The sequence below is a fragment of the Trichosurus vulpecula genome, chromosome 8, assembly GCF_011100635.1.
Source record: "Trichosurus vulpecula isolate mTriVul1 chromosome 8, mTriVul1.pri, whole genome shotgun sequence".
Taxonomy (NCBI): domain Eukaryota; kingdom Metazoa; phylum Chordata; class Mammalia; order Diprotodontia; family Phalangeridae; genus Trichosurus; species Trichosurus vulpecula.
The window spans coordinates 45689314-45702060 of NC_050580.1; the positions used below are offsets into that span (position 1 = coordinate 45689314).

Below are 12747 nucleotides of genomic sequence, written 5' to 3' on the forward strand. Positions count from 1 at the left end.
TTATAAAACAGAAACAAAGGAATGAAAAATGGAAGACAATGTAAGATATCTCATTGGAAAAACCACTGACCTGGAAAATAGATCCAGGAGAGATAATTTAAAAATTATTGGACTACCTGAAAGCCATGATTAAAAAAAGAGCCTAGATACCATCTTTCAAGAAATAATCAAGGAGAACTGCCCTGATATTCTAGAGCCACAGGGCAAAATAGAAATTGAAAGAATCCATTGATTGCCTCCTCAAATAGATCCCAAAAAGAAATCTCCCAGGAATATTGTCACCAAATTCCAGAGCTCCCAGATTGAGGAGAAAATACTGGAAGCAGCCAGAATGAAACAATTTGAGTATTATGGAAACACAATCAGAATAACCCAAGATCTGGCAGCTTCTACATTAAGAGATTGAAGGGCTTGGAATACAATATTCCAGAGGTCAATGGAGCTAGGATTAAAACCTAGAATCACCTACCCAGCAAAACTGAGTATCATGCTCCAAGGCAAAATATGGATTTTCAATAAAATAGAGGACTTTCAAGCTTTCTCAGCGAAAAGACCAGAGTTGAATAGAAAATTTGACTTTCAAACACAAGAATCAAGAGAAGCATGAAAAGGTAATCAAGAAAAAGAACAAGAAAAAGAAATTGCAAGGGACTTATTAAAGTTGAACTGTTTTGTTTACATTCCTACATGGAAAGATGACATGTATGATTCATGAGACCTCAGTATTAGGGTAGCTGAAGGGAATATGCATATATATATATATATATATATATATATATATATATATATATATGAATGTTTATGTGTGTATATATATACATATACATATATATATACATGTGTATGTGATTGTGTATTTATGTATATATGTATGTGAGAGAGAGAGAGAGAGAGAGAGAGAGAGAGAGAGAGAGAGAGAGAGAGAGGACACAGGGTGAGTTGAAGATGAAGGGAAGATATCTAAAAGAAATAAAATCAAATTAAGGAATGAGAGGAATATATTGAGAGAGGGAAATAGGGAGAGATGGAATGGGGTGGATTATCTCGTGTAAAGGTGGCAAGAGGAAGCAGTTCTGGGGGAGGTGGGGAGAGGGAAGATGAGGGGGGGAATGAGTGAATCTTGCTCTTATCATATTTGGCCTGAGGAGGGAATACCATACATACTCAATTGGGTATCTTACCCCACAGGAAAGAAGAGGGAAGAAGATAAAAAGGGGTGGATGATGGAGGGGAGGGCAGATGGGGGTGGAGGTAATCAAAAACAAACACTTTCAAAAGGGGACAGGGTCAAGGGAGAAAATTCAATAAAGGGGGATGGGTTGTGAAGGAGCAAAATAGAGTTAGTCTTTCACAACATGAGTATTGTGGAAGGGTTATACATAATGATACACATGCGGCCTATGTTGAATTGCTTGACTTTTTGGGGAAAGTGGTTGGGAGGGGAAGAGGGGAGAGAATTTGGAACTCAAAGTTTTAAAAACAGATGTTCAAAAACAAAAACAAAAGAAGTTTTTCCATGCAACTAGGAAATAAGATACACAGGCAATGGGGCGTAGAGATTTATGTTGCCCTACAAGAAAGGAAGGGAAAAGGGGATGGGAGGGGAGTGGGGTGACAGAAGGGAGGGCTGACTGGGGAACAGGGAAACCAGAATATACACCATCTTGGAGTTGGGGGGAGGGTGGAAATGGGGAGAAAATTTGTAATTCAAACTCCTGTGAAAATGCTGAAAACTAAAGATGTTAAATAAAAAAAATAAATTACTTAAGGAAAAAAAGAATTCTATCTTGATGCTAAAAGGAAAAGATAGTTTGAAGCTGAAGAGACATATCATGAAAAATTCTGAGCTAAGTATCAGAGTCCAGGAGCAAGCTGGCATTTCAAAACAGAGGTAACAGTAATAACTACTACTAATTTGATTCAATATGAAAAATATGCCAAGGATAAATCATCGTACAATTGATTCTAAAGCTTTCCAGAGAGACCTTAATAGTGACTTTGCATTGCTTCTGTGTGAGCACTTGCATTTTGTGAATTGTCTGTAACATACTCTTTTAAGGAAACATATGTTTGGCATCTGAGAAATGTGGTCAGCCCATCAGAGTTGTGGTCTCTGCAGTAGAGTCTGAGTGTTTGGCAGTTCTGCTCCAAAAAAGACCTCATTGTCCAGTATCTTATCTTGATGATCTTCAGAATGATTTTTTTTAGTTTTCAGTGCTCACTTTTATGAGATTTTGATTGGGGGAAATTATACTAATGTAAAAAAATTATACTCAAATTATACTGATGTAAAAAGACAATTAAAAAATTTTAAATGCTATTGTAAATAAAGGAAAAGTTCTAGAACAGGTGTTCTAGAGTCTATGAGTAAGTCACAGGGAGGCAGTGAACTGAGATGACCAAAATTAAGTCTTTAATTCAATAAAATTGAATATCATTACAACCCTTTGTATATTTAAAAATTGTATTCTGAGATGTCCATGGATTACATAAGATATACATCATTATCAAAGCATCCATATCTAAACAAACAATTCTCAGAATTCTATGGGGAGGATATGCATCTTTTGAAGTGGCTGGAGCATATGAAGTTTTTGGTTCTCTCCAAATGGGAGATGGTATGATTCTATGACTGAATACCATAGGGAAGGAGTGACAGAAGAAATACTGGCAAGAAAAATTACTTACAGAAGCCAGGACATTAGAAGGCAGAACGTGAAAGACTAGAGTTGAGAATCTAACACAGCTAGGAGGCTGACAGAAGCTGATACTTGATGGGTAGAGGTTGTTCTGTCATTGTGGGGAGCTTATTGGATTGGAGGAAAGCATTGTAGTTTGAACCAGCAGACTGGCAGGAAGGAGAATCTTCTGCTCTAGGTGAAGGAGGAAAGTCTTCCTTCCTCTCTACTACCATCTATTTTTTGTGATAGGCGAAATTTCTCAAAGGCTTGACTAGGTTGTTCTTTACTCCTGTTTATGGAAAATCTCAAAGCTATGGAAAGGAAGACATGAATAGCTTTGCGTTCTACAATTAAGCAGAAAAGGGTAAATTGTGTCACATGAAGAGGCACAGAGAGGGAAAAAAGGGAGGGAGACAAGCATTCTTTGAACCTTACTCTCATTATCTTACTCTATAGGTAAGTAGGAGGAGGAAGGCGAAAGAAAAATGAAAGGGTAGATAAGACGGCACTGATATGAGGGAAGGCAGATTGAGAGAAGTGGCAATCAGAAGTAAAACACTGGTGAGAGGGGAAAAAGGGAAAAGAGGAAGAAAAGCATAATGGGGGTGGGGGATAGAATGGAGAGAAAGACACCGTTAGTAATAATAACTGTGAATGTGAATAGGATGAACTTTCACATAAACTGAAAGGGGATGGCAGAGTGATTAAAAACCATAATCCTACAAGAACACATATTTGAAGCAGAGAGATACACATGGAGTAAAGGTAAAAGCCTGGAACAGAATATATTATGTTTCAGCTGAACTAAAAACAAAAAATAAGGGTAGCAATACTAATCTCAGACAAAGCAAAAGCAAAAATACAGCTAATTAAAAGAGATAAGGAAAGAAACTGTGTCTTGATAAAAGGTACCATAGACAATGAAATAATATCAATACTAAACATGTGTGCATCAAGTGGTATAGCATCCAAATTCTTAAGAGAAGTTAAGTGAGTTACAGGAAGAAATAGAGAGTAAAACTATACTAGAGGGAGACCTCAACTTCCCCTTCTCAAGACTACATAAATCTAACCACAAAATAAACTAGAAAGAAATTAAGAAGGTATATAGAATTTCAGAAAAGTGAGATAGGATAAACCTCTGGAGAAAACTAAATGGGGATAGAAAGGAATGCACCTTTTTCTCAGTAGTAAGTAGCACCTACACAAAAACTGACCATGTACTAAAAAATAAAAACCTCATGATCCAATGAAGACAGGTAGAAATATTAAATGCATCCTTTTCAGATCAGGATACAATAAAAATGTGTGTAATAAAAGGTCATGTAAAGATAGATGAGAAATTATTTGGAAACCAAATAATCTAATTCTAAAAAATGAGTGGAGCAAACAATAAATCATAGAAACAATTAGTAAATTCATCCAAGAGAAAGATAATAATGAGACAATATCCCAAAACTTATGGGATGCAGTGAAAGCAGTTCTTAGGAGAAGTTTTATATCTCTAAAGGTTTACGTGAATAAAATAGAGAAAGAGGAGCTTAATGAATTGGGCATGCAACTAAAAAAGGCTAAAAAAAGAACAAATTAAAAATCCCTTATTAGATACCAAATTATACCAAGTTAGATACCAAAAATCAAAGGAGACCTTAATAAAATTGAATTAAAAAACTATTTAACTAATAAATAAAACTAAGGTGGTTTTACAAAAAACATGGATAAAACTTTTATTAATTAGTTTACAAAAATAAAGAAAAAACCAAATTACCAGTATGAAAAAATGAAAAGGAAATTTAAAAAAATAATTAGGGGCTTTTTTCCCTACTATGTACCAATAAATCTGACAATTTAAGTGAAATGGATGAATGTTTTTTAAAAATATAAATTGCCCATATTAACAAAAGAGGAAATAAAATACTTAAATAACCCCATTTCAGAAAAAAAAATTGAACAATCTATCAATGAAATCCTTAAGAAAAAATCACCAGGGCCAGATTAATTTACAAGTGAATACTACCGAACATTTTTAATTCCAAGGCTATATAAACTATTTGGGAAAATAGGCAAAGAAGGAGTTCTACTGATGGGGTGCTTGTGCTTGGACCCTAATTCTAACATCATATTTCCCCTTAGCCTCTGCTTGGGTACCTGTGCCTGTGGCAGAATTCCAATTACAGAACACATCTAGTTCTCAAACATATTCTTTCCCAGTCAGCCTCTCTAGCTAAAGGGCAGTGTGTCACAAAATTATCTCTGCTTCTTCCTCAGTAAGCAGCTGTGCCCAATTATAGATTGATTCAGGATGCTGATAATTGACTATACACTGAATCTAACATGTATCCTAGACATAGTTAAATGTATACTCCCCTACATTAATCTTGTCTAACAAGACACGTGATGGAATCCACCTGGATATTGCCAGTCAGCTGTGAATTTTTGGTGACTTAGTGACATTTCACAGGCAAAACCACACCCCCAGGTAGCCCCCCTTTTGGGCTATTTCCTAATGAACTCTGGGTAAGACACCCGTGCAGTAGATAGAAAAAGTGCATGTTCCTTTAAGAACTGACCAAACTCTAATCACACCCTGACCACTCCCTAATCCCACCCCAAAACACCTAATTGACAGATTTCACCCCTAAATCTTGTACTTAAACTTTCCCTGTAGCCCTGTATGGCTGCAGGTTCCCTAAGAACTCTTGCCCGCTTTATTTACTTAGAGCAAAATAAATCTTTGCCTCCTTGACTTAAAGAATGCTTGGGTCTGCAAATTCATTCCAGGCAGCCTTGCCTTGGGAATTTTGGTTTGGGATTTCTACATCCCTAGGTTCATTTCTCCTTTGGTTTGGGATTCCTACATCCCTGGGTTCATTTCTCCCTCTACACTACCAAATTCTTTTTGTAACACAAATATGGTACTGATACCTAAACCAGGAAGAGTCAAAAGAAAGAAAGAAAATTATAGTATAATTTCCCTAATATGTATTGATACAAAAATTTTTTTAAAAAAAGTTAGCAAAGAGAATACAGAAACTTATTACTTATTACAAGACTTATACACTCTGACCAGGTGGAATTTATACAGGTATGGAGAGCTGGTTCAATATTAGGAAAACTATCAGCATAATTGGCCATAACAATAACAAAATTAACAGAAATCATATGATTATTTCAACAGATGCAGAAAAAGCCTTTGACAAAATACAGCACCCATTCATATTAAAAACACTGCAGAGTATAGGAATAAATGGAATTTTCCTTAAGATGATAAATAGCATCTATTAGTAGCTTCTATAACCTACTTTCATCAGGAATGGGTTTAAGAGGGAACAATACATACATATATGTGTGTATATATATATATATATGAGTATATAAGTCTTCTAAATTCAGAAGAAATAAAATGGAAGGGGTATAGGGAGGGGGGAGAGGACAAGATAGCAGTCTCTAGAGGAGAGGGTGAGGGAATAGGCAAAAGGGGGACATGAAAGGGTGTTTAGATTTATGGGAAAAGGAGAATAGAAGAGGGTTCTTTGGATGGGGGTAGGTAAGTAATAGGAGGGCAAGGTAGCTGGGGAAGTAAAGGAGAGGAAGCAGAAGGGGTAGGAAACAAGAAATATGCACAAATATAAAAACAAAGATCAGGAGTAGAATTTATTCAGGTAAATAAATGTCTGTATATCTATGTAAATGTGTATGTATATGTCTATAGCTATAGAGAAACATACAAACTTATTTGTAGCCTTCTGCGGGGGGGGGGAGGAAATAAAAAAAGTACAAAAACAGAAAGCAAAAGAAAAGAGAAGCAAAGAAAAGATGGACAATTCTCAACACAAAGTGCTCTCTCTTGAAATAAAAACTTATATATTTTTAATCTTCTCTTATGTTCTGCAGTGCACATGACATGCTTTTTTTTCTTTTTTACTTTGTATTTATTTGAGTTTATGATTGTTTTTGTTTTCTCTATTTTATATTTGTGTTCTAGTATTTGAGTCCAAAATAAATTTTTTAAAAAATAAATTGAAGTTATCTATACTCATATGAAAAATGCTCTAATTCACTATAGATTAGAGAAATGCAAATTCAAACAACTCTGAGTACCACCTCACACCTATCAGATTGGGTAATATGACAGAAAAGAAAATGATAAATGTTGGAGATGTGGAAAAATTGGAACACTAATGCATTGTAGGTGGAGTTGTGAATTGATCCAACCATTCTGGAGAGCATTTTGGAACTATGCCCAAAGGGCTATAAAACTGTGCATACCCTTTGATCCAGCAATTCTCCGACTAGGTCTGCATACCAAAGATATCATAACAAAGGGAAAGGACTCACATGTACACAAATATAGAGAGCAACTCTTTTCATGGTGATAAAGAATTGGAAATTGAAGGGATACAAATTGTTGTATATGAATGTAATGGAATACTACTGTGCTATAAGAAATGGTGACCAGCAGTATTTCAGAAAAACCTGGGAAAGACTTATATGAACTGATGCTAAGTGAAGTGAGCACAACCAGGAGAACATCATATACGGTATCAGCAGCATCATGTGGTGATTCACTATGACAGACAGCTCTTCTCAGCAATACAATGATCCAAGACATTTCTAAAAGATTCATGATGGAAAATGATGTCCACATCCAAAGAAAGAAAGATGGAGTCTGAATGCAAAGCAAAACACTTTTTTTCACTTTTTTTTCTTTCCTGTGTTTTTCCTCTTTTGTTCTGATTCTTCTTCCACAAAGTGACTAATGTGGGAATATGTTTAATATGATCATACATACATAATCTGTATCAGATTGATTGCTATCATGGGGAGGGAAAGGAGGGAGGGAGAAAAATTTGGAACTCAAAATATTATAAAAATTAATGTTGAAACTTATCTTTCCATGTAATTGGAAAAATACTATTAAGAAAAAAAGAATTTAAAGTCATACTCTATTGGCCAAGGATCTATTTTGAAGTTTGCAAGATTACTTGCTGAATTTAATCCTCGTCAGACTAATGTTTAGCAATAAAGATGATGCTTGCTAAATATAATGCCTTCCTATGTGAAGCTTCCTGAAGTACCCCTCCAGGGTTAATGGATCTTACTCTTACTTTACTGGGGAGAATGCATACTCTACATTTTCATGTTGTACTCTGAATTAAGCAACATTTACTCCTCTTATAGCTGAATATAATTCAAGCTCACTGCCATCAAGAACAGACAACCTCAACCAAAAAGAAAATGTAGAACAAATGCAAAGGATGAGATCAAGCATGACAAATGAAATTCTCATGAATCTTCTGCATTCTCCATCTCCGTCATCCCTGCTCCCTATAAGTAGCATTCATGGAATTACAGGGTGCAGGTACCGGGATGGTGGCCAGAGCACTGAAACTGGATATTGCTCAATAAGCTCTGTTGTCCTCTGCAATTTGAGATAACGAAAAACCTGTGTTGTTTCCTCGTAGGACTATAAACTCTTCATTGGCTATTTACCTCCACTCCCACTTAAAAAAAAAAACAAGTCAGGTGTTTTAAACTTGAGATTTTGACCTGATACCTGTTCTAGCTGTGGCCAGATTGCTGCAATGGAGCCCTGGGAATTCACCACTCTCACCCTGGTAGTTTGTGTCTCTTTCTTGGTCATTTTATCACTGTGGAGAAAAGATTATAAAGGAAGGAAGCTGCCTCCTGGGCCAGCCCCTCTCCCCATCATTGGGAATATGCTACAGATAGACATGAATGACCTCTCCATGTCTCTCTGCAAGGTAAGGGGACTGAATCTTGTGGATGGACTCCATCAAGTGGAATGTCCCTTACAAAACCCTCTAGTAATGACATCTCATGGCTGATCCTAGGATGATTGGGGATTAGAAACGAAGATCCCCCAAAAAGGTTTTCATGACATAATAAGAGATGGTGTTGGCATGATAGCTGAAGCACTAGAGCCAAAGTCAGGATGATGTTGCCTTAAAGACCAAGTCAGACATTTCTTAAAGAGAATGAGTTGTAGATAAAACTGAATACTGACTATATATGTATGTCTTCATGTATGTGTACATGCATGTATGTGCATGTGTGTACATGTGTATACACATGGATGTGTGTGCATGTATGTGTGTGCATAGTTATATGTATTCATGGTTACATTTAAGACTTTGCAAGCATCTACAGGCTATCTCCAGGAATGAGAGGGTATTCAATAGATAAGCTTAACTTTGAAAAATTTTGTTTCCAGACATAAAAATAGCATAGGAGACATGATGGAAATACGGATTAGCATTAGCAAGCATATTAACTTCACTGGGAAATGTTAAATATAAACGTAAATTTTATTTTTGCACTTAAGACAATAGAACTTGGCATGCTCGTTCTACTGTAGTTTCTGCTATGAGGCTGTGTTGCTATTTCTCGGTGATTGTTTTAGTTGATGGGCCAGGAGTGAAAAAGGATGACTTATGAACTATGGAAAATCTAGCCCTATTGCCTCCACTACTCATCTTAAGCCATTATATCTGAAGCTTTGACCAAAAAGTCAAGGAAATCCAGTACTCTTACCTTTGAAATCAATGAATGATGGAATCTCAGAGTTGGGGATGCTTAATCTCTGAGGCCAATCTATTGTTATCATATAGTCATTATAGTCATAGTAAGAAGGATTTTATAGACCAGGGGTCCTTAACCTGCTGTCTATGGACTTTTGTAGGTTAATTGATAGATTTCCAGGGATCCATGAAATTGAAAAGAAAAAAAAAACACATCATTTTCATAATCCTTTAATTGTAATTTGCTATTTCCATCTACTATAAATTTAAAAAATACATTATTTTGAGAAAGGGTTGGTAGGTTTCATCAGATTGTCAATGGGGTTCATGACACACAAAAAAGGTTGAATTCACCTATTAAACCTGTGTTAGCACTAGATTTGGAGTTAGAAAATTTGGATTCATATCCTAGATCTGATATTTAAAATCTGTGTGACCTAAGGCAAATAACTGAAAGTCTTTATGATTCAATTTCCTCATTTCCAGAATTAGGGTGCTGGACAAGAGGATCTCAAATTTAATTCAAGATACCAAATGAAGAGGATACTCAGTACTGCCTGGGGGATGGCACATTCTTATTTTAGACAGATCTAATTATTAAGAATTCTTTCCTATATATCCAGCTGAAAACTACTTTCAACCTCCAATCCAATGCTTTTCATTCCATTTTCTGTGGCACAGAAAAATAAATCTAATCCCTATTGCATTTGATAGCCTTTCAAATAACTGGTTATCACATTCCTCTTAAAAATTATTTCAGGCTAAAAATCCTTATTACCTTAATGTTTCAATAGCTTAGCATTTAAGTCTCCTCCTCAATTTAGCTAATTTCTCAACACATGCCAATTTATGAACATTCACCCTTAATTATGATACTCAGAACTGAACACAATAATCCAAATGTAGTCTTACCAGAACAGACCACAGCAGGATAGTCACCTTCTTTATGCAGGATATTTCACTTCTATAAGGTAATCTAATGGTCAATTATGATTGAAGGTTCCTAGCATTGTTCCAGGAGTCAGAAAGACCTGAATTCAAATCCCACCTCTGATACTTATTGGCCACGTGGCCCTGGACAATAACATATCTCTCAGTAAACCAGGAAACACTTTAAGATGGTAACTTGCAGAAAAGGCACCAGCCTGCAACGGTAAAGGGAGTTTCCTTACTAGGAGTTTCTGTAGCAGTGAAATCTCAAATTTTCCTTTCCTCCCTTAAAAAATAAAATAAACGGCAAGTACAGTGATGTTAATGTTTCTTCAATATACCAATGAAATTATGTTCTCAATGATGTAGGTATTTCCCTCAATAGTGTAGATTGCAACTCAGAAATGTCTTCTCATTCCATGCAAAGTTTGTCCATGTCCTCCAATTAATCAGCCATAGTCTCTCTACTGATATTGGCAGCCTGGTTTTTTAAGGGCTTTTAACCTGGGCTCGCCTGACCTCTTGATTTCAGCAGATTCAACTTGGATCAGAAAAATATTTCAGTAACTATAGTTTAATATAATTGGCTTGTTTTATAATACCACATATTTTATTTTATTAATTTTAAAACATTTACCTCAGTAAAAGGGACCATGGGCCTACTTCACCAGACTGCCAAGGTGATCCATGACACAGAGAAGGTTAAGAACTGCTGCTCTCAGATTACTTACATTTCACAGCTATTAGTGGAATACATTGGATATCTATATATTTTCATGTTCTCTTGCTACATGACTGAACTACTTTTTTCTCATCATATGTGTCCTAAATAATACTCCTTGACATTTTTATGATTAAATAATCACTGGAAATATCCTGAACCCCACTTTTGTCCAACATGCCATTTCTACTTTAACCTTTGACTCATTGACAACTTTGATTCTTCCAAGGTTGTGGTACTGAAATATTTGTATGAAAACATACATTACCCCAAGGAGAATATTTATCTTTAAACATATTTTGCCAAATACAAAATTTTATTTTTGGCAAAGCCTTGTATAACCAGGCCCCCTTCTACTTTACCAGTCTTCATATACCTAATCTCCCACCTATTTCCTCCATTAAGTACTCAGTGAGTCAGCGACGTTGATCTTCTTGCTGTTCTTTGTGTAAGACTTCCCTTTCTATACCCCAGATATCTTCACTGACTAGTCTCCATACCTAGAAAACTCTCCTTCCTCATCTCTACTTCATGGCTTTCTTGAAGAACTATCTAAAATTCCATCTTCTTTGAGAAGCATTTCCCTTAATCCTTCCACCTTAAAGCTAGTGCCATGTATTTATTTCTAATTTATCATATGTATATGTAGATGCATATATATGTGTATCTTGTTTTTTCCAATGTTGTTTTCATTTTCTGCCCCTCCCCCAATTAGTTTGTGAGTTCCTTGAAAGCAGGGACTGTCTTTTGCCTTTTTTTGTAATTTCCAGCACTTATGGCAATGGTTAGTACATAGTGACACTTAATAAAGTCTTATTGGAGGGCAATGTCAAAGACTCACTGAGTATTTAATGGAGGAAATATACATAGACTCCAGTAGTGTAACAATTATACAAATATCTCACATTGAGGACCAATAAAAATTTAATATTTGTGGATGGTCATTATTATTTTTAGCATCCTTTCCCCCATTTTCCATTACGACCCTTACCATTACTAGTGAAACAAAAGTAGGCTATGTGTGACTGAAGTCCATTTTGATGCCTTTCTTCTTAAAGGATATCAAAGTCAAAGAATTTATTTCCAAGTACTCAACTTCCCGGTAATGAACTTCTCTGTGCTTAACTGAGTTGGTCCATTAACATCGAAATCAATCTGTTGCTGTACAGATACACAGGGCTTGTTCTGAATATCAGAACCTTTAAAGCTTACACTCCATGCAAGTCTGTGAGATCCCAGGATTACCTCCACATCACCATGAGATACCAGAATAGGACTCAGTGGAACATCTGCCTATAATGGTCAGATAAGAATTTTTGAGGTTAAATGTATTACACTTCATAAATATTAGTTTCTATTTTCTGATTTCACCCATTTCTGAGCGAGACATGATTTTTGTGGAGCTAAACTAAACAGAGCATCTGATGTAAAATAAAGAGTTTAGCTAGAAATTTCCATGGAGTATATATGTTATCCCTATTATAATATCCTAAATGTCTTCAGAGCAAGAACTAAGTAATCCAATATTTCAAGAGATCTGTGATCTCATTGTGGGGGATTGCCTCTACCCATACAGATTACCATTCATCAAGGCCTTAAAAAATACTTTAGTGTGCTGTTGCACGCTTAACAATTATTTACCTAGTTTCCAATCTTTTGGAGGTGAGTTTCTCTGAATTCACCTAAACTGATCTTGAGTGAAGGGATAAATGAATGAATGAGTGAAAAGAGGAAAACACATTAAGGACTTATTATGTTCCCAGAACTGTGCTAAGAGTTGGGAATTCAAACAAAAACAAGTAAGATAGTCCCTGCCATCGATGAGTTTACATTCATATGTGGGGAGGAGAAAACTCAAAAGGCAATTTAGTGA

General features: G+C 35.8%; 1 protein-coding gene across 1 annotated transcript in view; it reads left to right on the forward strand.

The window, feature by feature from the left end:
- The first annotated feature begins 8233 nt into the window (after positions 1–8233).
- The window catches only part of LOC118828118 (cytochrome P450 2C44-like), a 28362-nt gene continuing 23848 nt past the window's right edge, over positions 8234–12747 (forward strand). The window contains exon 1 of the mRNA XM_036734529.1: positions 8234–8446. Within this exon, the coding sequence (XP_036590424.1) occupies positions 8267–8446 (180 nt within the window). The 5' untranslated portion in view covers positions 8234–8266. The remainder of the gene's footprint in view (positions 8447–12747) is intronic.